The following is a 27030-nucleotide window of genomic DNA, read 5'->3' as shown; positions in this document are numbered from 1 at the left end:
CTTTAATGTAATAAGAATATTTTTAAATTTCTTTGTTAAACACAAATTATCACTTTATTAACTGCGGACGTACATCAAACGCTTTTCGCAAATATCCCCAGCACCCCCGGCAATAGTAACTCGCAATTTAAATTATGATTAGTTTAGATGAGTATCAATGTTTGCCGTTTTATAGCAACATTATTTTTTATCAAATTACTGAGAAATAAAGATCATATCTTTGTTCGTCTACTTGAGTATAATTTACGACTACAACACGGACCAACGGTTAGGAGTTAAAATCATAAACTTTGTCTGCGCCCAACATTGTTGAAAGCTTTGTATGGGTGCAAATGAGTTGCACCGTAGCCCTAGTATAATAAAATATAAATATTTTCATCTGCATATTCCATACAACAATATTGAAAATTGACGCCTCGTTGATGAGGCCTTCGTTGTATGGCGGGAAACGGAACCATTACTTTGTGGTTAACCGTGATGAGGCCGAGCCTCTAATGTATGTGTTAATTATTATTTAAAGATGGCGTATTTTGGAAGGAATTTGTGATTGTTTGTTGGTGCTGTGCTTTCATGTTTTGTTTAGAGTAAAGAAAACAACATCACAATTAATTGTAAATTACAAGAGAAATATCATGTATCATCAGTACAAAGTATTGAAAGTAGGTGCATACAAGTTAGGTAGATGACTAGGTTCTTATACTGGTTCTCTCCGATATCTTTCACATCATTTATGGTTGGAACATTTCATAATAATTTCATGTAGCTTGCAATTTTTTAAATAGTTGACTATTTAAAGTGTTTTGTACCGATTCACATGTACCAGCCCCTTACTGCTCGCGGCCATACATTGCGGTTGAAAGAATTATCGTAACATAGATCTTGATGAGGGCATTGACCGCTCGGCATCTTAACGACGTCACTTTTTTTAAGTACTTCTAAATAAGATTATTAGTTCAGTTATTGTTAATAGGATACACACTAATCCAAAGTTTACATCTCACATAAAATGTTTTAAAGCTTTGGGTAAGTCGTAAATTTTTTGAACAGGTTACACTAGAATTCGTAGCTTATAATTATAATGTCAATCTAAGTTGAAGGCATTAACTTGATCAAGTATTTGTATGTTATCTATCAGCGTATCACAATAGTTTACTAAAAGTATTTACCTGTTTAACTTTTAATTTTGGTGTATTAGGAATTAGTCCAAGACTCATACTGCTCCTTAGTAATTTAATAGAAAGTATTTTTCGTTCGCACTTTCCTCACATAAACTAGACTTCGTAAGTACAGGCAGATCAAGTGCTTCAGTTGACCGGTTAGATTTCAGAACACCTGTCGCCTGAGCTTTAAGTTATAAAACTTATGTGAGCCCGCTCCCGGCTAATTATAAATAAATTACCCTTTTCAGTTTAACTTTAATTTATGATAAGCTATTCCACATTTATCAGTTAATCTCAATGATAATCTTCATACCAGTAGTGCACAGACAAGGTATACAGGACATTAATGTATTTTAGCAAAAATAAAGCAATACTACGTAAAATTTATTATGAACCATGAAAATATTGCATGTTGTAGGTAATATACGCAATTTAAGTATGAAGGACAATTTTGCCTTCAGGCTGGTAAGTAGGATCGCATTGTAGGTATTTAATATGAAGCGAGTCCGGTCCGCCCAATAATTGGTATATGTACCTACCTGCTACATTATTATTCGTAGATCCAAAATACAGTGTAGTGAGGACGTTCTCAAAATGAGTAATTTACTTACATACATACAAAACTAATATAGTGATGGGAATAATACCAGTTCTAAAAAAACGATTAGAAACAGACAAAAATAGCATCAAATAATACCATCCATCTGCAAATGTTGCTATAAAATATTAAAAACGTAATTGCAATAGATAATACCCACATATTTCAGTTTGTTATCTGTTGAAATTATTGATACTTCGCACTTTATTGAAGCAATCTAAATAATGGACTTCTTATTGCATTTTAGAAAGATTAAAAGAAATCATAAAATGGAACGGTGTGATTAAAATACTATGTAGCCGAGTAAAGGTATTTATCGATACATTCATCCTCGAGGTTAACAAAACTGTTAACCTTATATTGTTTTTCTTTTCATATGCATAGTACTTATTGTGTTAGTATTCATAAATAGGTACCTATGTATGTTTGTTTTAGTTTTACATACACACTAATGTGACGACGATTAAACTAACATTTTCTCTTTCAACAAGCCACATATTTCCTTCCACGTAGGAGTCGGCAGCTATCCGCATCTTCCACACACAGATGTGAACTGAACAATCATAAAAAGTTAGTGATTGAACAAAGCGAAGCATGCCTTAAACTTATGACTTTGCTATATATGCACCAAGTTTTTTCTTTCCTCGAGCCAGCTAAAGCCTATTTAACATGTTTTTGCGGCAACTCGAAGTAACCACCTTATTGTGCTCATCAATGCTGTAGTAAAATGACAAACAAGTCGTTAAATTTTCTATGGACATAAATCAAAGGTCGTTTTGTAATTTTTCGGTATAAGGAGAAGATAACTTTATATTTATGTGCAATATTCCTGAAGTATTTTCTAACAAGTCCTTATTTACTGCGCAGTCGGAAAGGTTAGTGAAGTATTAACACAGGCGTTAGATATACCTGCCTATATTATCAGATTGTTAAAGTTTCTCTAGTCAAACTCAGTAATTCATTTTTTTTTTATTAAAAAAAACAACCAGTATCTATATAATAGTGCCTGTAATTGTTAATTAATAAAAACGTGTCTCGAGCATCTATAGAATATATTGTTTTGACTGTTTATAAATTCAAACACTGTTTTTGTGTCTAATTTAATAAGTGGTTATAATGATAATCAATTCCATACTTGATTTTTCGCGTTATCAATATTCAAGATCGAGATGTCAATCACTAGGTAGCCTACTTAGCTCCCGTGGAGTCTCCGTAACATCAACAACGTAGCATACACTTTTTGAGTCCTGTGCTGCAAGAAACTCGTTCCATTGTTTTTAAAACGATCTTCTGGTTCTGTGCGTGGTGCATTGTGGTTGGGTCCGGGTGCATGTCTCCGCGCGGTACATAAGGGCGGTGTTCGCGAGCCTTCCGCGCCGCACTGGACTCATCAAGTCGGCCGGCCCCGCTAATTAGTAAAAACAATTCGCTGGGTACATTCGTTCTCTCGACCGCCCGCCAATTCCGCGTACCCCGCTAGAGAGCTGCTAATTTCATCCCGGTACAGTTTTTTCGCGTCGCGCATCATATTCGGCATTTGCCCGCTCGATCCGCCATCGAAATTAAGGCTCGAACAATGTCTGACAAAGCGGCCGTCCGCAAAACATCCCCGAGCCGGATTCCGCGACCACTACTTGTTTTTTAAATCGCCATCTCGCTCCACGATCCGCGAATGAGGGAGCTTGTCATAGCTGGGAAGTTTCGGTGTCCTATATTATATGGAAAATCTGAATGCCGCCATCATTCGTAAAATGTTGCCGTCGTAATGCCAGTAATGCAATGCTTTGTTTTATAGTCCAGACTTTCTCGACGTTATTTTAGTAACTAACCATAATATGATTATTGTATCTTATTAATTTAATTTAACAGTATGAGTGCGACTACACATACTGAAAAACTGCACAAGGATGAATTGGAAATAACCACCATAATAATATGTATCATTTATAAGAAAATGTGAATTGTTTCAGACTCAACACTACATTTTAGTAGCACAAGCTCAGGACAACGGTCACCCATCGCTATCTGGTACCGTGACTGTGTACGTCAACGTCATCGATTTGAATGACAATGCTCCGATATTTGATCCCATGAGCTTTTCGAACGAAATCCTTGAAGACGTCCCTATTGGTTCTTCAGTGGTCACCATCAGCGCTACTGACTTAGATTCAGGTTTGTAGATATTATTTTATGATAAAAACATCCATGGGCGGCGCTGATCGCTTACCATCAGGTGACTCGTTTGCTCGTTTGCCTCCTATTCCATAAAAAAAAGCTACTGCTACTACTACACGACTAAGTCTGTCAAAAATATATCAATAATTACCTTTCTCTTGTTTTATGCTGCTTAGGATAAGGACAGGTAAGAAAATGATTGTGTAGAGTTGTATTTAAAACAAATATATTGCTATAATGTTAATAAGAATATTCTTCTAACTTACAGGTCTAAATGGCAAAGTGACATACACCATCAGCTCTGGTGACGAAGGTCAGGACTTCAGTATAGCTGCGAACGGTACGATATACACAGCAAAACTGTTGGACAGAGAAACACTACCGATATACAACCTCGTTGTCACTGCCAAAGACATGGCGATTCCTCCTGAACCTCAACTATCTTCTACAGTACAGGTAAATATTAACTCTACATACATTTTCTTATGTTTGGAGACTAAAAAAATATAATTATCATGCATGTATGAAATATTATAGAATTAACAATGTTGATTTATTAGTCTACACGTAGGTACATCAATGACTACATCGATTAATAAACATGTATCGTCTTGAACATGGGTATTACCATATTTTCAAAGTTATGTTCGGACGTTTACTTTCAAACAACTCTCATCATATTTACAAGGGACGCCATATTTAACTTAACAGGGTCGTGTCACTTTTAGAATGCCCGTACTAGATATCCACATACCTCTATTAAATGGTGTTATAAGGGATAATTTTCTTGTTTGTATTTACTGACAAATATTAAAAAGGTTATTTACATAATTTTATAACAAAGGCTTCAATGAATTCCGTTAAAACGTTGTCATTTTAATTTAATTTTAAGTTTCCAAACGCCTTCGTATTTCTATTTACGAAGTAGTTTCATAACTATGAAACTATTAGTGATTTAGTTAACTTGAAATGTTAAATCCAAGCCTTTAAAAATCACGTTCATTACGACCCATTGTTAAGTGTTTCTATTGTTGCATTTCACAATATGCCTCTGATGAGAGTAGACGGAAGCATAGGATGCGTTTTATTTTATTATATTATTTATTTGTATTAACTTTCTAAGAAAGCCAAGATGTTGTTTTATACATAGAAATAATAAAATTAAAATAACAGCATCCGGCCGTTTTTTTACTTCATTGATCCACTAAAGTTTTTGGTTTCATTTTATTTCATGGTTATTGTTTGTATTTCGTTTTCACACACTTTTATGGCACGTTTTATTGTTACAGGTTACGATACAACTAAAGGATGTCAATGACATGGCACCCGAGTTTGTTACACCCAATACAACAACGGTGTCAGAAAATATTCCACTGAATACCGTCGTAATGACAATAAAAGCCGTCGACAAAGATGAAGGAAGAAATGGATACGTCGAATATTTTATGAATCCAGATCCAGAAATCAATGGTTACTTTTCTTTGGGAAATGTTGACGGTATATTACGTGCGACGGGAAAACTTGACAGAGAACTAAAAGCAAGCTACACTATTATTGTCACTGCTAAAGATAGAGGCGATCCACCTAATGTCACAAAGTCCAAAATAAAAATAAATATTTTGGATGAAAATGATAACAGTCCGGTGTTTGATCCGAAGCAGTATAGTGCTTCTGTACCAGAAAATGCCAGTATTGGAGCCAGCGTCCTACAGGTACGTAACCCTCAAAGCTTCTAAGTAATAATAATTATGTCTACCTTACTATCTTCAAATATATTTTTAAATAATATATTTTATAATGTCTAATGTATATTTAATAACTAAATGTTTTAATTCTACAGGTTTCGGCTACTGACATAGATGAAGGTGCAAACGGAAGAGTCAGATATTCAATTGCTTCAGGCGATGAAAACAGAGATTTCAGTATTAGTGAAGATACTGGTATCGTTAGAGTTGCTAAAAATCTCAACTTTGAAAGAAAATCCCGTTACTTGCTTACAATAAGAGCCGAGGATTGTGCTAAAGACGATGTCAGATTCGATACGGCTGAATTATCTATTTCAATTCAAGACATAAACGATAACCCACCCACGTTCCTTGATTCACCGTACTTAGCGTACGTAATGGAAAATGTAATTCCACCCAATGGCGGGTACATAATAACAATTCATGCTTATGACGCTGATTCACCTCCATTTAATAATCAAGTCCGCTATTTCATAAAGGAAGGCGATGCGGATCTTTTCAAAATAAACGCTTCGTCTGGGCAAATTTCCTTGTTAAGAACATTAGATCGTGAAGCACAGGATGAATACACCCTTGCACTTGTAGCAATGGATACTGGTAAGTTACATAATCATAAAACTCTGTTTATATTATTAATATTGCAAGCGCTTGAATATAGTATTAGCGTAGAATATTAAATTTAAAGACATAGTGTAATTCGTCTTTGATCCCCAGAGAGGTAAAGGTAAAAGGTTACAACATACCTGATGCCTAGCTACTATATTTTACTGGCTACTGTCATATCCAAAATGTTCAATAAAATATTAAAAAATTCAATAGCGCATATCTCTCTGATTATTTTATTTTATATTAACGTCATTGTGTATTTAAATTACAGGTTCACCACCTCTTACTGGATCCGGAACAGTGAAAATTGTGGTACAAGATGTGAATGACAACAGTCCTGACTTTGAACGACAAAGCTACAGAACCAATGTCAGGGAAAATTTACCTCCTGGAACTATTATTCTCAGTCCAAAAGCTACCGACAAGGATGTAGGAAATAATGCTAAAATAAGATACAGTCTTCTTGGAGACAAATCAGAAAGATTTCAAATAGACTCTGCCACGGGTGTTATTTCAACAAATGACACGTTAGACAGAGAAGATTGGGATGTTTATTATCTGATCATAATGGCGCAAGATTCGTCGACCACTGACCCAAGAACGGCTACTGCTAACCTTACAATAATAGTTGAAGATGAAAATGATAATACGCCGACGTTTGCTCATCCGGTTTACGAAGCACACATATCTGATCGGACTGTTAAAGGCGATTTTGTGTTCGGTGTAAAAGCCAGCGACAATGATATTGGTCTAAACAAAAAGATTGTGTACGATCTGAAAGGTGAACATCAAAATTTATTTTCAATCAACAGAGAAACGGGAGTGATAAAAGCCAACGAAAATCTGATGAAATATAAAGATAAAATAGGAGCTACTTTTAACCTACTCATAATAGCAACTGATAGCGGTATCGTTCCAAAGCAGAGCACTGCCGAGTTAATACTCATACCGAAGTCAGTGAAAAATTTCCCGAAGTTTACAGTGACAAATAAATTGACATTCACTTTCTCTGAAGATACTCCAGAAGGCGTTTTAGTAACAAGATTGTCAGCAACATCACCCAAAAAAGGCCCAACTGGATTACTACAATACGGCATTGCAGGTGGTAATGTTGGCGATGCTTTGAGAGTAGAACCGATGAGTGGTGAAGTGTTTATCACTGGAAAGGGACTTGACTACGAAACGATGCCTCTATACGAAGTTTGGTTCGAAGTAAGAGATTCTGATAATCCACCGCTAAAATCATTCATTGAAATTGAAATTAAAGTAACAGATGCAAATGACAATCCACCTGTTATTGAAAATCCTTTATACAACGCCACAGTATTAGAAGAAGAATACCCACCGCAGTTGGTAATAAAAATAGAAGCACACGATGATGATTCTAACGAAAATGGTAGAATATCTTTCAAACTAGTCAACGATTACGATGAAACATTTAGGATCGATCCCGAAATTGGAGAAATATACACAAATATTGCTTTAGACAGAGAGTCAATTCCATTTTACGAATTAATCGTCGAAGCTGTAGATCATGGTGTGCCGCAACTAATTGGTACTTCTACAGTTATAGTGACAGTCTTAGATAAAAATGATAATCCACCAAGGTTTACTCGACTTTTTAGTGTTAATGTAACAGAAAACGCTGAAATTGGGTCGTTTGTAATTAGAGTTACAAGTTCTGATCTAGACACTGGACCAAACGCAAATGCAACCTACACTTTTGTTGAAAATCCTGGACAAAAATTCGTCATAGATCCAATAAGTGGAAATGTCACAGTTGCTAGACCGCTTGACAGAGAATTACAAGATGAATATATTCTTAAAGTAGCAGCCACTGATGGAGCTTGGCGTTCAGAAACACCATTGACTATCACAATACAAGATCAAAATGATAATGCACCAGAATTCGAGTATTCATTCTACAGTTTTAATTTCCCAGAACTACAACAGAAGAATAGTTTTGTAGGTCAAGTTATTGCTACTGACAGAGATAAACAAGGACCTAATTCGATTATATCGTACTCACTTCAACAGCCATCTGATTTATTCTCAATAGACCCAGCTACGGGAGAGATACTTAGTAAATTTAAAATGAACTATAAAAGAACATCAGTCAACTCTTCTCCAGAAAATACATATTCCGTAGTTGTTGTCGCAACTGACAATGGAAAACCTCCTATGTCATCAGAATGTTTGGTAACAATAAACGTAGTGGACGCTAATAATAACGCCCCTAAATTCAAAGACCATGAAAAGTTTGTACCAGTGCCAAAAGATGCTACATCTGGAGAAAGAGTTATCAAATTGATAGCCGAAGATAATATGGATTTCGGAATAAATGCTGAAGTTGAATACTTTATATCAGGCGGCAATGGTACTGCATATCTTACAATAGACAAGAAGAGCGGCTGGATTATTGTAAGCAAACAATTTTACTACCTCGGGCAATATTATGAATTAAAAATAAAAGCCGTAGACCGTGGTGTTCCTCCACAATCTGACGAAACAACAGTAATATTTGTTGTAACTGGTGAGAATATTTACAGTCCTAAGTTTACGGCTCTAAGTTATCAGGTGATTGTGCCTGAAAACGAACCAGTTGGTGCTTCTATTTTGACAGTAAAAGCAAGTGACGAAGACGAAGGACCTAATGGAATAGTGAGATATTCAATATCTTCTGGAAATGCAGGAGAAGAATTCCAAATTCATCCCATATCTGGAGCTATAAGCATATTACGTCCTCTTGATTTTGATACGATCCAGGAATATAGACTTAACATTACTGCAAAAGATCTTGGTTTCAAATCCAAAGAAGCTGTAGCAACTCTTACAATTATTTTGACTGACATCAATGACAATGCTCCGCAATTTAACCAGACGAAATATATTGCATATTTACCTGAAAATTCGCCTGTGAACAGTTTTATATACAAAGTTACAGCTATTGATATTGACTCACCGAAGAACGCTATTATAAAATATTTCATAAATAATGACATGGCGTCCCTTTTCCATATAGACGTTAACACTGGAGAAATATTTTCCAAAGAAGTATTCGATTTCGAGGAAAAGAGAGTTTACACATTAGAAATTAGGGCTGAAAATCCTGATTCAATAATGCGTAACACGACTCAAGTAATTGTTTACATAACAGGTGTGAACGAATACTATCCTAAATTCAAACAGCCCGTGTTTCATTTCGATGTATCCGAGTCTGCTGAAGTTGGAGCGAATGTTGGTGTTATTCAAGCGACGGACCAAGACAGTGGAGATGATGGCATTATTTACTACTTGTTTGTAGGCTCAAGTAATGACAAGGGCTTTAGTATCAATTCACAAACTGGTGTTATTCGCGTGGCACGCTATTTAGACCGAGAAACACAAAACCGAGTAGTTTTAACAGTACTTGCAAAAAATTCTGGCGGTATTCGTGGAAATGATACCGATGAAGCACAAGTCATTATATCAATTCAAGACGGAAACGACCCACCTGAATTCTTACGTCATTACTATGAAGCTACTGTATCTGAGGGTGCCAGTATAGGACAAGAAGTAATTCAAGTAAAGGCAGTTGACAAAGATGTACGCCCGCAAAATAATCAATTCAGTTTCTCCATTATTGGTGGCAATACAAACCAAGACTTCAAAATAGATCCACAAACCGGAGAAATTGAAGTGGTGCGTCAATTAGATAGAGAAACTTTACCAATTTATACATTGATAGTTGGAGCCATTGATACAGGAGTTCCGCCACAGACTGGTACTGCTACTGTAAAAATAACTTTGTCTGACATAAACGATAACGGACCTATATTTGATGTTTCTGGCTTTGAAGGTTCTGTTTATGAGAATGAACCTCCCAATACGAGTATCGCTACACTTTCCGCAAAAGATCCTGATTTACCACCGAATGGAGCTCCTTTCTCATATGCTATTATTGGTGGCAGACATCAAAGCTATGTTAAGGTTCACAAGCACACAGGTGTACTTTTGACAACAAAGAAAATTGATAGAGAAGAAACACCAACCTTAGAAGTAGTTATACAGATAGAAGACAGTGGTACTCCAGTGATGAAATCAAATTACACAATATTCATAAAAGTGCTGGATAGAAATGACAATCCACCCACACCAAGATCAGCTCACGTTATCGTTTATGCGTTTAACAATAAAGTTCCCCGTGGTAAAATAGCTGATGTAAAACCTAATGATCCGGACATTGTAGGAGATTACCGGTGTAAAATTATAAAAGAATCAACATCAGAAAATACGTTGTCACTTCTTAGTATTAGATCAGGATGCAACTTATACACAAACGCTGTCAAGCCTGGACAAGGATATTCATTCTCCGTCTCAGGAAATGATGGTGTTCACAGAGACGTTGTTTCTTCCATAAGTGTAGAATACTTTTCATTTGATAATAATACTGTTGAACAATCTATTACATTAAGAATACTAAACATGACTGCAGCAGACTTTTTAACTCATTACTATAGAAGTTTACTGGAAATACTACAAGAAAGTCTGAAAAGCCAAGAAAACGTTTATTTGTACAGCATCAATGAAGTCGATGGTCATTTAGATTTAACCATAGCAACAAAAAGTAATCACACTATTTGGAAGAGAGAAGTAACAGAAAAGTATCTCAAAGCCAAGGAATTCCAAATTACTAAGTTACTAAAACGTCAAATAATAGTGGCCTATTTTCCGTGTGCTTCTCAAAAATGTAAAAACGATGGACTTTGTACAGATGCCATTCGTGTTTTGGATGATACAAAAATAATAGAGAGTCCTTCACTTATTTTATCTTCACCATTAGTTCGACATGAATATACTTGCCACTGTACGGATGGCTTTATTGGTGGTAATTGTGAAAAACGCCAAGACCCCTGTTCACCAAATCCATGTCGCTTTGGAGGAATATGTCGAAAACAGGGACATGACTTCACGTGCACTTGCCCAGCTCGAAGAGATGGTAAAACTTGTGAGATGGAAAGAGACGACGTATGCAGTAGTAACCCATGCAAAAATGGAGGGTCTTGTAAGGAAAGCGCAGATAGGAACTCATTCTTCTGCTTATGCCGACCTGGATACCGAGGAAATCACTGTGAAGCATTAGTTGACTCTTGTCGTCCCAACCCGTGCATGCACGGAGGAATATGCATAAGTTTGAAGCCTGGGTATAAGTGCAGCTGTCCAAATGGTCGCTATGGAACACACTGTGAAAGTACAACGTTTGGTTTTGGTGAGCTATCGTATATGCAATTCCCATCTCTTGACGCATCAACCAACGACATAACAATAATATTCGCCACTACGAAACCAGATGCTCTGCTATTGTATAATTATGGTGGCCAGACAGGTGGAAGATCTGATTTTATAGCAATTGAATTATTGGGAGGCAAGCCAGTATTTTCATTTGGTGGAGCAAGAACGTCCATCACATCAGTGGCTATCATGAATTCAAAGAGGAATCTAGCTGATGGTAGCTGGTACAAACTTACAGCGACCAGAAACGGACGTGTGATTTCTTTGAGCATTGCTACGTGTACCGATCATGGAGACGTATGCACAGAATGTGATCCTGGTGACGACTCATGTTACGATGACGATACTGGACAAGCAGGGTATGTATTAGTAACATAAATACGCTTTACTTGAAGTTTAATTTGAAATACTTTCCGATTTTGCAATTAAAGAGTAAAATTATACAACAAAAATCTTTTGCTAAATATCACACATCAATTTCAAAAATGGGTTTGTAGTTTTTAAAACATTTATTTATTTACTTTCAGAACGCTGAATTTCAACAACGAACCTCTACTCATCGGTGGCCTTCACAAAGCAGATCCTGTGTTAGAGCGTCCTGGACAAATTCATTCCGACGATTTCGTTGGATGTATGCACAGCATTACAATCAATGGTCGACTACTCAACCTGACTAACCCACTCAAGTCACGAGGTGTAGAACCAAAATGCGAACGTTCTGAAAAAGGCGCCTGTTTCAAGAAAGATGTTTGTGGTTCAGGGCAATGCTTGGATAGATGGAAAGCCAATTTATGTCAGTGCAAAGGTGATTTAATTTCTCCAGACTGCGGTGTTTCATTACAGTCAATTTCAGTTGCTGAAAATGGTTTTGTAACATACACAATATCGGAAAAACATAGAAGAATGCAATTGTTAGAAACATTCTATGGAGGTAATACGGGATGGATAAAAAAGAACAGCAAATCTATTGGCAAAGTAATACCCAAAGTCAACAGTCCAGCTAAAAGTTTATCATTCTTCTTCAGAACACACAGAAAAGATGGTGTCTTGTTTTATTCAGCAACTGATAAATATTATACTGTAATTGAGTTGTTAGAAGGAAAAGTTAGCTACACTTCCAAACAAAACACCGTAGTAAATATGAGCCAGTCAGAACAAAGTGATGTGTCCGACGGCACCTGGCACAACATCACGCTAGTGTCGGTCGGCAGGAGCATACGTCTGCTTGTTGATAGCAAAAACGTTGGCGAAGAACTTGATGCTGCCGGTGTTCATGACTTTTTAGATCCCTACTTGACTGTGATATCAATTGGAGGAGTTAAACCTGAATGGATAACTACAGCCAGTCAAAATAAGTTTGAAGGATGTTTGGCTAATTTTTCGATAAACAGTGAGCTTCAACCATTTAGTGGAAACGGGAGCATATTCAAAGAAACCACTCATAGAGGTAAAATATTGAATGGTTGTCATAGTGCTTTTGGAATTGGTGCAGCACAAAATCATCCGTTGCGTATCGGCATTACGCTAGTAATAGTGTTCTTCGTAATTCTATTGGTAGCGATTTCAGTGTCAATAATTTTTTACCGACTTCGGAAGCAAAAGAAAGAAAAAGGAAATGGATCAGCTAACAAGAGCAATATTGTACACTCAAAACAAAATGGAGGTCCTGCCATGTTAAATGCACCAAACCTTATAGCTGGAACAAATGACAGTTTAATGAACAGAAATCTACATAACAATGACACCAGCCTAAATAGTTACATGTCAGAAAATGCCGATATAACACGTAATGTAGGCCATATTGTTGGTCCTGAGTTATTATCGAAGAAATACAAAGACAGAGAAATAATGAATATTGATCCACCCAGACCTCAACGCCCTGATATAATTGAGCGTGAAGTGGTTGGAAAAAGTCCAGCTCTTAGAGAGGACCATCACCCACCTCCACCACCATCAACAAATACGTCACATCACACGCACGATCACCCTAGTGGTATGGACCTCAATTCAGAAGTACCAGAACACTACGACCTAGAAAATGCTAGTTCAATAGCACCATCTGACATAGATATTGTTTATCATTATAAAGGTTTTAGAGAAGCAGCTGGCGTTCGCAAATACAAAGCTACCCCACCACCTATCGCTGGCTATCATCATAAGCATCAGACTCCTCAACATCGCCACTCACCACATCATCCAAGTGGATATCCATCTCGTGTACCACAGGCAGCACAACCGCCTCCTCAGCCAAGACAACATCAAACAACTCCACTTGCACGATTATCTCCCAGCAGTGAACTCAGTCAACAACCTAGAATACTGACTCTTCATGATATATCTGGTAAACCGTTGCAGAGTGCTTTGTTAGCCACTACTTCAAGTTCTGGAGGTGTTGGTAAAGATGCTCTGCACAGTAACAGTGAGAGAAGTTTAAACAGTCCCGTAATGTCACAGCTAAGCGGGCAAAGCTCTTCAGCGGGAAGGAAAACACCTAGTGCACCTCCACAAGTTCCACAAGTGGTGTCTGTTGGCTCTGGCGCAGTGGGACTAACAGCAGAAGAAATTGAAAGAATGAATGCAAGACAGCGAACTTCTAGCTTAGTTTCAACATTAGATGCTGTGTCCAGTTCAAGCGAAGCGCCTCGAGGAGGAGGTGTCGGTCACCATATGTCGCATAGGCATCATTCCCCTCCAGATGACAATAGAAGTTCTACTGGCTCAGATGACGAAAGTGGAAACGATAGCTTTACTTGTTCAGAGATAGAATATGATAATAATAGTATTAATGCTGATAAATTAGAAGACGTCAGAAGACAGAATGTTAGTAGCGGAAGCAATCCCAAGAAACCTATATTACCACCACCATACGAAAGCTTTGATTCCTCATTTCGTGGCTCCCTGAGCACTCTAGTCGCATCCGATGATGATTTAGCTCCACACGTTAGTTCCGCACTCTACCGACAGGCGAATGGTTCCCCGGCGTCGGCAGCACTGGGTTGGGGACCTGCTGCTCTAGACCTGTTTAACTGGGGACCAAATTTTGAAAGCATGATTGATGTATTTAAAGATATAGCTGAATTACCAGACTCTGTGAACGGGAGAATGTCTTCCTCTCTAAGACTGCAGAACGGAACCCCCAAACCGTCAGAAGAATATGTTTAATGTTAATTAGAATGTAAATAGAACTAAATAATTGTTTAAGGTTTTGTAAAATAATTGTTGTGACCTTGTATCAAGGTCTCTATATTTTCTTGCCATATATTGTTTATATGTTTTCATAATTAATTGTGTGTCTCATAAATTATGTACTTAATAACAAAAGCAAAATTTATTGGAAACAAACATTGTAAATGTGCACATTAATTTGTGACGTATTATTGACTGATGTATTCATTAGCGTCAGGTATGGTTGTACCCAGTGAATTGTTGAAAATAATACATAGGACACACTAGAATAGGCATTTAATGAGGACGGTGTTGTTCATCGTCTTGTGGAGCTTGTAATGGAAACCAATGTGTTTTGAAATAACAACTGTAAAATGATAAATATTGTGTGCACGTTTAATACATCCGCGTTGGTTTATTACAGCTTCAACATGAAAAAACCTCAATGTAAATAGTGTTTGTAAATACTATTATTTTTAGAATTATATAATATCTTTCATGTAAATATGAACAGTGAAATATTTTAGGATCAAATCACACAAAATTATTTGAGCTCTGACTGAATGGATAATGTGTAACCTGTTCATGTAAATAATATAAATACGCTTATTTAATGGAAGTAAATAAATCCATGTGATAATGTCTGTATCTTCTCATATACATATTTAAATGTTTGTTGTCAGTTTGTCAATACTAGATGGTAATGTAAAACGGTCAGAGCCTTACTTTTCCGTTATTGATTGTATCGCCATATTATTTAGTAAAGTGCCAAATGACTTTAAATAATTTTAAATAACTGACTGATTTCATAAATAAAACGTAATTTAAAAATAAATATCTTTTTATTTAATCCAAGTACCTATACCATAGTAAACAAATCACGCATACTTGTCTACATGGATTTAAAAATTAAACAAAGAAGGATTACCTAACATAGTGAAGTTATAAGGAAGACGTTTCATAGAAGCTATAATAAGCATAATGATAATATAGCACTATCAAACATTATAAAATATGATAAAATACACACTTTAGTTTACTACAATAACTATTCGATGCAAAATTATTAAACATACTTATTCTAAGATCCCAACTGCTTGAGTTGAATCAAATCAACGAGGGATTAGAATGTTACACTTTAAATCGATTAGGGATACCTACTCAATAATATTAACCCTTTAACCGCCTGTGTCGCATATATGCGACCTGTCGCTCATGTCGTGTTGCTACGATAGAGGACATGCAGGATATTTTCGTTGTATTTAGACGATCGCTCCTCCTTACTTGGTGTAGATATACTTTTTGTTTTTTATCATCGTGCTAGGGGCACGGTAATTGATAATTATGTGAGCGGTTAAAGGATTAAAACTGTAATTAAAGTACATAACCATCATTAAATTCCAAACAAAGACGTTTAACGTTGGTGATATAGATATAAATAAAAACAAGGCTGTTTACGGTTCTGGATACCAAAGCAAACAGTACCTACGTAAACCAAAAACAACAATGCCCTTAATTCACTATCAGCAGACTTTTCAACAGTAATAACGTACTTATAATGAAAACACAGCAAAATACACCAAACGAAGATAAGATGATAATGCATGCTTGTTCCCTTACGACAATTTCAATGTTATTTACATAATAATTTGGAACAATGAAGTTGAGGAGTTTCCTTTCAGTATCGTTTTTCTAGCTGTATTATTTTTTTATCTTGACCATATTTAAACTTGTAATAATCACTAGATATAGTTTCTTATGCACGTGTATGAGTGAGATGTACCTACATTGTACATCGGTCAGCTAAGTACTAATACATGTTTAAATCCATTTTTCCACTTAAGTTTATCAATTTCTTCTATTGAAAAGGGTCAATGACAACCAAAAGAGTGTAGAATAGTTGAATTAGAACGAATTTTTATTTATACGTTACAATTTTAGTGCAATGGCATGTGCATAATGACTAGACTGCTAACGCTATTATCTTCAATACCAGTGCTAAGTTTACTCTACAACAGAGAAGGCTGCAAATCGATCGAACTGCTAATTGTAAAGATCAAGTGTAGTGAATAAAAAAGTTAAACAATTTATAAATATTGCCTGTTATTATGGGTGCTAGTGCACTAGGCCTGCTGTGTGTCGATATCTATTTGCCTATTTAATAACGATATAACATGGGTCAATAAAAACAAATCACGAATAGCTATTTCCAAAAAATAATATACCTTATTTTTAGATACGCAAAGTTCAATCAACTGTGACAATTTGAATTTTAATGAAACACGTTTTCGTACGGATTGTAATATTTTTCGTATATATGCGTTTAGTGTTAGACATTCAAACCTTAAATGTTATAATATTAAGAATACTCTATCAAAAAAAAAACCAATAAAGTAATTTTTGCAGGCGATAGAGTTTAACGGGTACAGCTTAGTATAGTGATAAGCCCATACCCACACGATGTTTAATAACGACACAGTTTAGTTTCAACTTTCCGTGGAGTTGACGAAAATTTCGATAGGAACAACAATTCCACGGTTTTTATTGTTTAAATCAGCTGTATGGTCGGTTATGCGTGAAGTTCGGCGGCTCAGTAAGGCACACTGCAGAAGGTCTATATAAATGTGTCAGAGAGCCCTTAACGATAGTTCGCCACTACTAATGTCATCGGCACTATGTTTCACATAGTTTTGTTAATTCACTTCTTTTATATACGTGAGTATTGTGATCTAATCAACTCTTCCGACTTGAACATTCATGTTTCTTCTATTTCGCTTACTAAATGAGTCATGTCTTATATAATTCATTTTCATCATAAAAAAACTCGTTTTATTAATTAATCAATTACTTAAAAATAACACATAACTTGAAATACATTGAGTGGAAACAGCGAATTTGAAATGTTCATCCATAAATTAATATCATCAAAATTAATTAAATCATGTTTCATTTTTATTAAAAGACAGTTTATTTAAAATTTATCAGATCAATTAATCTGATGCGTGAAACGATAAGAAACAGCGAAACAAATTCGGAGGTCATGGTCACTATGAATTATTATTGTTGCGTGAATCCAAATTCTCAAAAACAGTCATGCATGCATGCATACTGCAACATTGAACGATCGTTATGAAACCAATATTCAGTAGACTTCAAGATTATAAGATCGAAAAATATGCTTCTTATTAAAATATAATGTCTATAATTATGAGAAATGTTATACAGTATGGAGATCACTCATATGATTTAAATGAATCAACAAGCAGTACTCGTCCACAGAAGCATAATACAACTAAATATTTCAACTAAACCCGATTTTTTTTTAAATGAAATTTTCAAACAAAATAAGTAATGAAATTAATAAAGCATTCTGTGGGATCAGCTTCATGTTTTTTGACCTATTTCGCTCATTTTTCGTGTGATGATTTGAAATATGTGGTCATAAGAGGTTTCCACCTACGCTAAGGTGTAAATGTAAATAGAAATAACTTACAACAACAATAATATTTTTACGCCTAAAATATGATGCACGCTGCGTCTATATTTCATTATCTGTCAAAAACTAAATAAAGGGAAAGCTAATTTATACATTAGGCATATACGGACAAGGAGAAACTAATAAAATTTGTTAATTTACGCATTAAAAATCTAATGATAATAAAACTAGTAATCTATATAATTAAAAAAATAGGTTTAAGTAAACGATAAACAAAACGACCCGTTCTAGTAAAGATACTTAAAGACCTACACGCAAAGGAAATTGTTTTGTTTTTTACACATTCTTTAACTTTCGTAAAAAAATCACACACACACACAATTTCACGCCTTTTATCCCCGAAGGGGTAGGCAGAGGTGTACATTACGGCACGTAATGCCGCTATACAATGTACACCCACTTTTCACCATTTTGTGTTAAAGTCCCATGTAATAGGGGGTGAGCCTATTGCCATATCCTGGACACAATTCCAGACTCCGTGCTACTACCGAGAAATTTTTCGAAAATCCGAAAGAAGCCCAGTAATACTTTGCCCGACCCGGGAATCGAACCCGAGACCCCTTGTTCGGCAGTCGCACTTGCGACCACTCGACCAACGAGGCAGTCAAAAAATATAGTAGATAAGTGACATAATATACTGTTCCTCAATGGAAATTAGTACTAGGATCGCCTAGTTGGTGTAGTCATAAGACTGACTCCAAGAAAAGGTTTTAAGGTTCGGGCAAAGTATTACCTTTTGGGTTTTCCAAAGTCTCAAAGACTTTGCCCCTATCACCTGGGATTTTTAACATAGCTGGTAAAAAGTTAGTCTCTTTTCGGGGTAATTGTGGGTATAAAGCTTAGCAGGGTATGAACAATACTAATAAAAGCGTGGTAAACATTATAAACATTATTATTTACTATACCGTTTTTGTCAAGTTTCCTCTAATGCTAGGTAAAAATTCTGGTCAGCATACTTATACACTATGTAAATATTACAGCTTTTTTTTCAGTCATTGTAGCTGGCTTTGATTGTATAGCACCTCCTTTGGAGTGCCCTAATGATAACATTACATTTTGGCTGTACACTAGGTGAGTACCTACGTTATTGCATTTTCAAATCTAATACTTCTAGTTTGCCATCCGATTTCTAGTAGGTATATTGAGTAACTGACAACTATAAGTATATTTTAAAAACCACGATAGGGATAAATTGGCTATGTTACCCATTTTTCTTTGTATTTATTTTCATGTTTTTTAAAGGAAAAATGAAGATAAACCGCATCAATTACTGGCTATGGACGCAAACTCGATAGATAAAGCTCCCTGGGTGAAAGACGCACCGATCAAAATATTAATACACGGGTACACAGGCAATAGAGATTTCTCTCCTAATACAGAGATCAGACCAGGTGAACATTTCAAATTATTTCGTAGACGATATCATAAAAAAAAAATCACTGGTTGAGCGATTGAAAGAGATATCAGTTAAATTGTTAATTGTTTTATTTTTTTATTTTCTAATAAGTAATTTCCAACTTCCTCAATGCAAGGAGTCTGAAATTGTAACCGATATATAAAACGAAAAGGTTTAAACTCCTATTGCACGGGACATGGATAAAAGAAAGAGACTGGATTGGCCTTGAGGGCGGGCCACGCGCGCCGAGGGTGCGAACGAACGTGCATAGCGCTGTCTTAACGCTCAAATGTTCATACTTACCGGCTAGCAATCGCTGTCATGTTTTGACAGCGTACGTATCTCCGCAAAAATATTATATTATGCCGTCTTGCGCTATTGTAACGTGTCGGAAAAGAAGCCAGGTGTGTAGCATAGCACGAGAAGGAATTTCTTTTCACCGGTAAGTCCAAAAACATTAAAATACTTGTGATATTTGTAATTATAACATTAGCATTATGAATTTTATAGACAAAAACGATATAATCGCAAGCAGACTAATAGTAATACATTGCTTGCGATAGATGAGTACAATCTTGCACTACGTGAGCAATCGCGCAATGTATTACGTCCATTGCGAGAGTCCCGAGTACCGAAACAAAAATTCATTTCTACAAAATCTATGACATCGATAGTGTTGGGCAAATTTGTAATCAATGTCGATTGTTACTATGATACAGTCTATTATAATCAATAGCACACTTTATAATTAAAATAATATTATTTATTACGACTAATTAGTAATATAGATTTTGAGTGAGTTTTATGTTTTTTTTTTTTATAGAATGTAACATATGATTTATTTTAATATTATTATGTTTTAGGTTTCCAACAGATCCAGGTGTAAGAAAATTGTGGATTGACACAACTGGTAGAATTAATTGGATTCCTACTAAATGTAGCATAATTCGTTCGCAACATTTCGATGTTGATAATTACATAATAACAAAGTCAGGGAAAATAAACTTAAAATTAGGCGTTTATCCGCACAAATATATCACAATGTGTAATTCAGTAAGTAAACTGATTTTATTTTAGAAAATTTTATATTGGTCTCTTTAAATCAGCTTTTTTGTCTAAAAATGGCGATATTTAAAATATCATCTTTTGTAAATTTAAAAAACGAAAAAATTAAATAATATAACCATGTTATTTCAATATGTTCTGTACTTTATACAAATTATTGTAAATGTGAGAGCCCTGCATTAGCTAAAATTGAATTAGACTAGTAGAATGCATTTGTGTCAGCTTAGAGTTGTCATGCTCACTCAAAGGTCTCATTGGCGGTGGCACGGGCGTTGGCTCGTTCGATTCCCTGCAACATGGTTGAGTTGGACGGTGCTGGTGTACGTGCCATGTTGGTGAACGAGCGCTGTCAACTGGGACTGGTCAGCTCCAGACTGTATTAATTTTGTTGTTCTTAAGGTTTTTTTCTATCGCTTTGACTGAATATTAGTTTTACATTGTTCTCACATAGTTGAAGCAATCGATGCAAAGAAAAGCAATGTAACTAAGAATTGTATTGTAAGTCTGATTCAAAAAGCAAGAATAACCTATGGAGTTTATTGCTCGTTCTTCTCCATAGGAATCTACACTTTGGAACGAGCAAATAGCTTCACTAGAGGGCTGACCGACAGACAGACGTTATTAACATTATTATATTAGTTTTGACGTTCAAAAGTGCCTTTGATTTAATTTTTTACTTATTTTTAACTTATTGAGTAATAAAATTGGTTTTAAAATTCAGTTGTGTATTTTTTATTTATTTTACTTTTATTACTTGGTTTCTATTTCGTATGAATACAATTTCACAATATTCAACAATACTTGTAAAACAAAAACAAGATTACTTAAATTTTATCGATATCAACAACCGACCTTTCTCTCGCCCTAGCATACATGAGTTTTTATGCGTGTTAGAGTGTACGTCAAATGCAGTCATTGCGTTTGTGTGACAACCAATAGCAAATTCGAGATTTAAATGTGTGTTATTTATTTGTGGGGGTAATCCGCTCAGGCATTGGTCTCTTACTTGTAGTGAAATTAAAGGGTGGGAGAAACGGCGACACGCGTTCTGATACAAATCAGGAACTATTTCATTTCTACTCTCTTTATCTATTCTGTGGCACGGGACTCTTAACCGTCCATTAATCATGAAGTTTTTTGTTGATCAAAATGCGAAACAAAACATAACTTATTTTGCTGTTGCATACACGCATAGGAATTGTCTTATTACAAGTACACTAATGAGATAACGTAAGTACACATTTTATGACATGAAAATTGTTTCAAAGTTGACTGAAACATAGATAACTTGTCGTTTACGAAGGCCCATAAAAATGTACTTAAAATAGTAACCATATCGTGTAACTCGTGCTATTGTATCTATTTTGTTAGGTATGAGTACTACTACCTACAGCCAGACAAACATTACTGATGTGATATTGAACGACTGCATAATAATAAATTCGGTTTATAAAAGGTGTTATTAACCTCCTAAAGTAACTTAAGGTGATAAAGAAAATAGTCGCGACATGTGCATACTTTATCAATTACGAAACCAATTTTCTTGAAACATATAACATTAGTTGTTAATTTAAATTTAAATTAACTTTACTAAAACATATTTCAGCATACATGGAATGTTGCAACTACAATATAATATCAGTGGACTACAACCCGATAGCCCGAGAGCCATGTTACATAGAGGCAGCAAAGAACACGGAGTTAGTGGGCATGTGTGTCGCTCAGCTGATCGACCAGCTGGTACAAAAACACGGATTCAGTCTCGAGCGGTTCCATCCAATAGGTTTCAGTCTTGGGGGACAAATCGCAGGATTTATTGGTGATTATGTCAAGTCGGGGAGGATGGAAAGGCTCACAGGTAAATGTTGGTAAAATATTTATTGTGTAGCGATTTTGACATTATGTAAATTACTCTGAATGCAGTAGAGTATTACCATACATTCTACGGCAGCAACGCAGCACAATAATTTTGCGCCTGATGATATTTACTCTTTAACTTTTATTCGCACAAATAGTTGTTATTCTGTTACCATAGGCACGGAAAAAGTTAGTTTAAATCGAAGTCATACGTAGTTCGTACCTAGTATTAATCCAGGAAATTAAATATGCCAATAAGTTTTATACAACAATTAATATCTTTTTGATTTTTTTTTCAATAGTTACCGATAGGCACTAATCAGCTGCTTCTCGACATATTAAGAATTTACAACACAGTAAAAGTAATCGTGGCTTATATGGTAGTAATGTTTATAACTTTTGTCACAGCATTGGACCCAGCAATGCCTCTGTTTGTAACAACCGATCCCAATAAGAAGATTGACAAGGCGGATGCGAAGTTCGTAGATGTCCTACACACAAACGCCTTGGAGAAAGGGAAGCTCGAAGCCAGTGGACATGTAGACTTCTACGCCAACGGAGGCATCACACAGCCTGGTTGTAAGTCTACCAAAGACCAAAGTAAGTTTCGTTTTTGAGGTATTTTCTAATCGAACCCGTGACATATAACCTATACAGCAGCCTATCGTGCTAAAGTAATAATATATCAATTATTATTAAAAGTCATTTGAAAAATTAAAAATATCTCGAATATCACGTAGTTATCCTCTAAAAGGAGAGAATTAAAGGGCTAATAGACATTTGGGCATAATTTCTTCTCTATCTATCTAAGAATAATACAATAATAAACCCAACACCATTTTAATGATGATGAGAAGAATTAACTGATAATAATATTTACATTTCTAGCTAAATCTGGTTGCGATCATGCCAGGGCGCCGGCTTATTATGCAGAGTCCATAACAACAGACGTAGGCTTCTATGCAACCAAGTGCTACTCGTGGATCATCTACATGATTGGCTGGTGCGAGATATTCAACCCCAACGACGAAGTACTCTTCGGAGAATATGTTCCTAGAGAGTAAGTTATTTAAATGGCGACCAATAGTTACCAACTATTCTAAATTTAGATTTTTATAAAATAAGCAAGCAGTGACTAGTTGATACACAAAACCTATCTCTCGTACCTATAGCTATCGTAAAAAAATACATAGTAATAGACGAAATAACCACTTAATACTATAAGTCAGCTGTTCCCAGGCATTGACGTCCTGGTTACCTCAATTTGTAACATGGGCTCATATTATCTTCTTTCTTAAGATCAGCGTGAATTACTTCATTTTATACCTATTTCGCTACAGTAACTACTTGCATTTTGCAAGGATAGCGAGTTGTATATTACAAAAGAGCTGTTGATAAACCAGGCTGGCATTTGAGAAATGCAGCTTGCTACATGCTAGTAAAACTTATCTCTGCACATGTCACTTTCATCCTTCTAAATATTATGTTTATATATATTGTATACTCAATCCAACAAAGAAATAGATTTGTACCAATTTTTTATGAAAATTACGATACAAAAAATAAGACGTAAGATTCAGTTACAAAAAGTCAACAAAACCTAAATATAATTCCTAAATGCTATTATATTTATCAACAATGGCAAATATCATTCTCAAGCATTTACCTGGTTCTATGATTAGTGCAGGCACCGAAACACTTCCACACTTTCACTGAGAACAGTTTCCCTTTTCTTTAATCCAACTTCCTTCTCGTGACGTGACATAATTATTATTACTTGCATTATGACATTGACAACCTAATTTGTACGAAACACGAAAGAGACCGAGAGACTCAACTAGTTCGATGACCTTTTATTTTTTCATTGCCGAAAGCAAAATTTTTGGTACCCAAATCGACTAACAGATTTGAAACTGCAGACAGTAATCGCAAACAAAACGTGCTTATCCGCTTTAAAAGTGTTTTAGGTATTAGTTTAAGCAAACTTTTTCCTTGATCTTGTCTTTTAAAAATGCAGTTATAATAGGTTCGACTTTCTCACACAAATGCAGAACCTGTCCAGTGTTACATCACTAAGAGCATTACGCGAAGGTTTGCACTCTGAGTCAAGGAGTGTTTAATCCGATATTAAACAAAATTAAACAAGTTGGATGACGTCAAACTTTCTTCCAGGAGCAAATATTTTTTAAGACCGTCATATTAGCAACGCTTGTGTATACTCACTATATAATACTGGTAACTGATACACATGACTATTGCAATTGTATGTAAGAATTAAAAAATAATGTCTCTTTAAAGGAATTTTATCTTGTTGCAGTGTGCAGGGTCTGTACTTCTTCAGTACAAACTCTGAATCTCCCTACGCACGCGGTTCGAACAAGAGGGGCAGAAGAAAACGAAGTTCTGATTTTGATTTAGGAGAGTAAATAAAACGACTGGTAAATTAATGTATTCTTTCATTTTACTTTATTAGATTATACATTATTATTCTAATATATATATTACGATTGATCATGAAAAACGAATTACCTTCTAAACTAGATTTGAATTTCATGGGCAAGGCTTAAAAGAAGGTCCCTATCGATGCCTAATTCTCGCTAAGTCATAATTATTCTCACAAACTTGACTTTTCAAGTACATGCACTTGAAAGTTTAATGTTAAACTACTAACTTGCGTAGTAAGCAAGGTAACGTATTCTTTCTTCCGTGTTTCTTGAATCTTGATAACCTTACACTTACCCAATCCTATGTTTAAGTAAGTAAACATCTAATATCATTAAAACAACTGTTATTATGAACTGGTCTAGGTTACATGTTGCTCAATATCAGTTCTGTCCCAGTATCCAGTGATCTGATCTCCGTGTTTGTGTGCTCCACATAAAGAGCTGCGTAAAAGGTGGCACGGGTCAGTTTTCCTTGTTTTGTGTCCGTGTAATAAAACAAGACAGTCCAAAATGTAGTGAATGGACGTCTCATTCGTAGGTTACGTTATGTTCGCGTTCGCGGAACATTCGAGAATCATTGTGACGTCATAAAGGCATTTTTATTATTATGCCCAGTATACGAATTCAAAAGTGTTATTTTCTTGTGTACAATGTAGTACCCAGGCCCTGTCCGATTATTTTGTTTAACACATGATTCGCTTCATTGCCGAAGGCTATTGTTACGTGCACTGTGATATTAGATATTATTTAACTTTAGACTATCAATAAAACCAATGATTTACTATTAGCAGAGTATTATTTAATCGGCCCATTAATCTGCATGTTATAATCATTGTGTACTCTTCCATAACAAACGTTATTTATCAATATATACTTTATGTACCTACTGGAACTGGATGGAATACCTATATTTAAGTATTGCCAAACCTTGCAACCGGGCAGACTTGTACGAATAATGACGGAGCAGACAAGCGGACATTCGTATGGGCTTTCCCCACATCCTTGTCGCTATCCTCTACAGTTGATTGCAAAACCCAGCAGTATTCGTTGCATCCATGGCCTTATTTAATCGCCATCCGCAAATTGGGCAACGCCCCCGACGGTGTGGGTTACGTACCACTGTGCACTGTGCTTCTTATACACATTGCCGTAAGCTATAAAGTTACTATGTTGAAATTTTAAAGCTATCTACTTCGACCACTGGAGCGATCAGCTTTTACACGATACTTATTAACAGAGTATATTGAACCTAATTATTATGAGATATAGGAAGAATGGACGTCGAAAAAATGGAGGTACTATAGAGCACTTGATTGTTGTGTGTGAAAAAAATACAATAATTACTGAATGAAACAAAGTTGCATTGTAACTATGTACAATGTACACATAAATATTAATTCCTGCTACTGTTTTCAACACATTTTGTTATTATAAACTGAGTATGCTTTACATATTTACAAGTCTATTTCAATTGTACTTAGGTGTAATTGTCACTCAGTTCTCACGTGCAAGAAAAATATTTATTAGATTGAAACTGAGGATCTATTGTGCCTATTACTTCTATAACTTCCGATATCACATTACCTATGTCGTTACTCTAGGGTTTTTTATACTCCATAGGTCAGCTTTTGGCCACTATCTCACTAAGTGTCAAGTGATAATGTGTGAATGACCTATTCACTCGAAACTTGAAGACACCTTTCTAGAAACTCAGACACAGTCAAGAAATTCCACTCAAAAGTGATTCGTACATTTCATTTCCAGGAATTGATCCTGAGACCACGATTTTGACAGTCATGCTAACGACCACTTAACAAATGAGGTAGCCAAAGCCCTCTAATAGACTCATCAGCTTGATGTAATTTCCACAAATATTATTTCGCCATTTGACTTACACAGTACGCACAACCCACGCTGACCCGGAACAACTAGCCTCAGTTGCTTGCAGATAATTCAAACTAATCCTCACGAACCTACGACCCAACTATTGTTACAATCAGCAAGTCATCAAAAAAACCATGTAATAATGTAATATACCAGATTGTCGACATT

At 35.6% G+C, this 27030-nt stretch overlaps 2 protein-coding genes and 2 long non-coding RNA genes across 5 annotated transcripts in view; all 4 read left to right on the top strand.

Annotated features, from left to right (window-relative positions):
• LOC118264954 (cadherin-related tumor suppressor) overlaps positions 1–15555 on the top strand; it is a 119496-nt gene extending 103941 nt beyond the window's left edge. Inside the window, exons 4-9 of the mRNA XM_035577627.2 lie at positions 3729–3930; positions 4202–4389; positions 5223–5645; positions 5774–6275; positions 6556–11914; positions 12083–15555. Coding sequence (XP_035433520.2) covers positions 3729–3930; positions 4202–4389; positions 5223–5645; positions 5774–6275; positions 6556–11914; positions 12083–14717 — 9309 coding nt within the window. The 3' untranslated portion in view covers positions 14718–15555. The remainder of the gene's footprint in view (positions 1–3728; positions 3931–4201; positions 4390–5222; positions 5646–5773; positions 6276–6555; positions 11915–12082) is intronic.
• The window catches only part of LOC126912687 (uncharacterized), a 346191-nt gene that overhangs the window by 278141 nt on the left and 41020 nt on the right, over positions 1–27030 (top strand). The window lies entirely within an intron of this gene.
• Positions 17097–24981, top strand: LOC118265357 (pancreatic lipase-related protein 3). Of its 2 annotated transcripts, none has more exons than XM_035578187.2 (7): positions 17097–17435; positions 19197–19287; positions 19459–19607; positions 22284–22535; positions 22943–23134; positions 23423–23594; positions 24852–24981. In XM_035578187.2, the coding sequence occupies exons 1-7, from the start codon at positions 17396–17398 to the stop codon at positions 24958–24960; spliced, it is 1005 nt and encodes a 334-aa protein (XP_035434080.2). In that variant the 5' UTR covers positions 17097–17395; the 3' UTR covers positions 24961–24981. The 2 variants fall into 2 exon arrangements, with proteins under 2 accessions (XP_035434080.2, XP_035434081.2); XM_035578188.2 differs by having other exon boundaries at positions 17098–17435; positions 19209–19287.
• Positions 19814–20594, top strand: LOC126912686 (uncharacterized). The gene is made up of 2 exons (XR_007707332.1): positions 19814–20054; positions 20476–20594. It is a non-coding gene; the product is annotated as an uncharacterized LOC126912686 (long non-coding RNA).

Source organism: Spodoptera frugiperda, chromosome 28 (genome assembly GCF_023101765.2).
Source record: "Spodoptera frugiperda isolate SF20-4 chromosome 28, AGI-APGP_CSIRO_Sfru_2.0, whole genome shotgun sequence".
NCBI classification, from domain to species: domain Eukaryota; kingdom Metazoa; phylum Arthropoda; class Insecta; order Lepidoptera; family Noctuidae; genus Spodoptera; species Spodoptera frugiperda.
This window is presented reverse-complemented; position numbering and strand designations above follow the sequence as displayed.

Coding starts and splice junctions, on each gene's coding strand:
- LOC118265357 (XM_035578187.2), top strand. CDS start 17,396: ATGTTTCACATAGTTTTGTTAATTCACTTCTTTTATATAC. Junction 22,536..22,942: donor GAGGATGGAAAGGCTCACAG/GTAAATGTTGGT, acceptor CTTTTGTCACAG/CATTGGACCCAGCAATGCCT. Junction 23,595..24,851: donor GGAGAATATGTTCCTAGAGA/GTAAGTTATTTA, acceptor ATCTTGTTGCAG/TGTGCAGGGTCTGTACTTCT.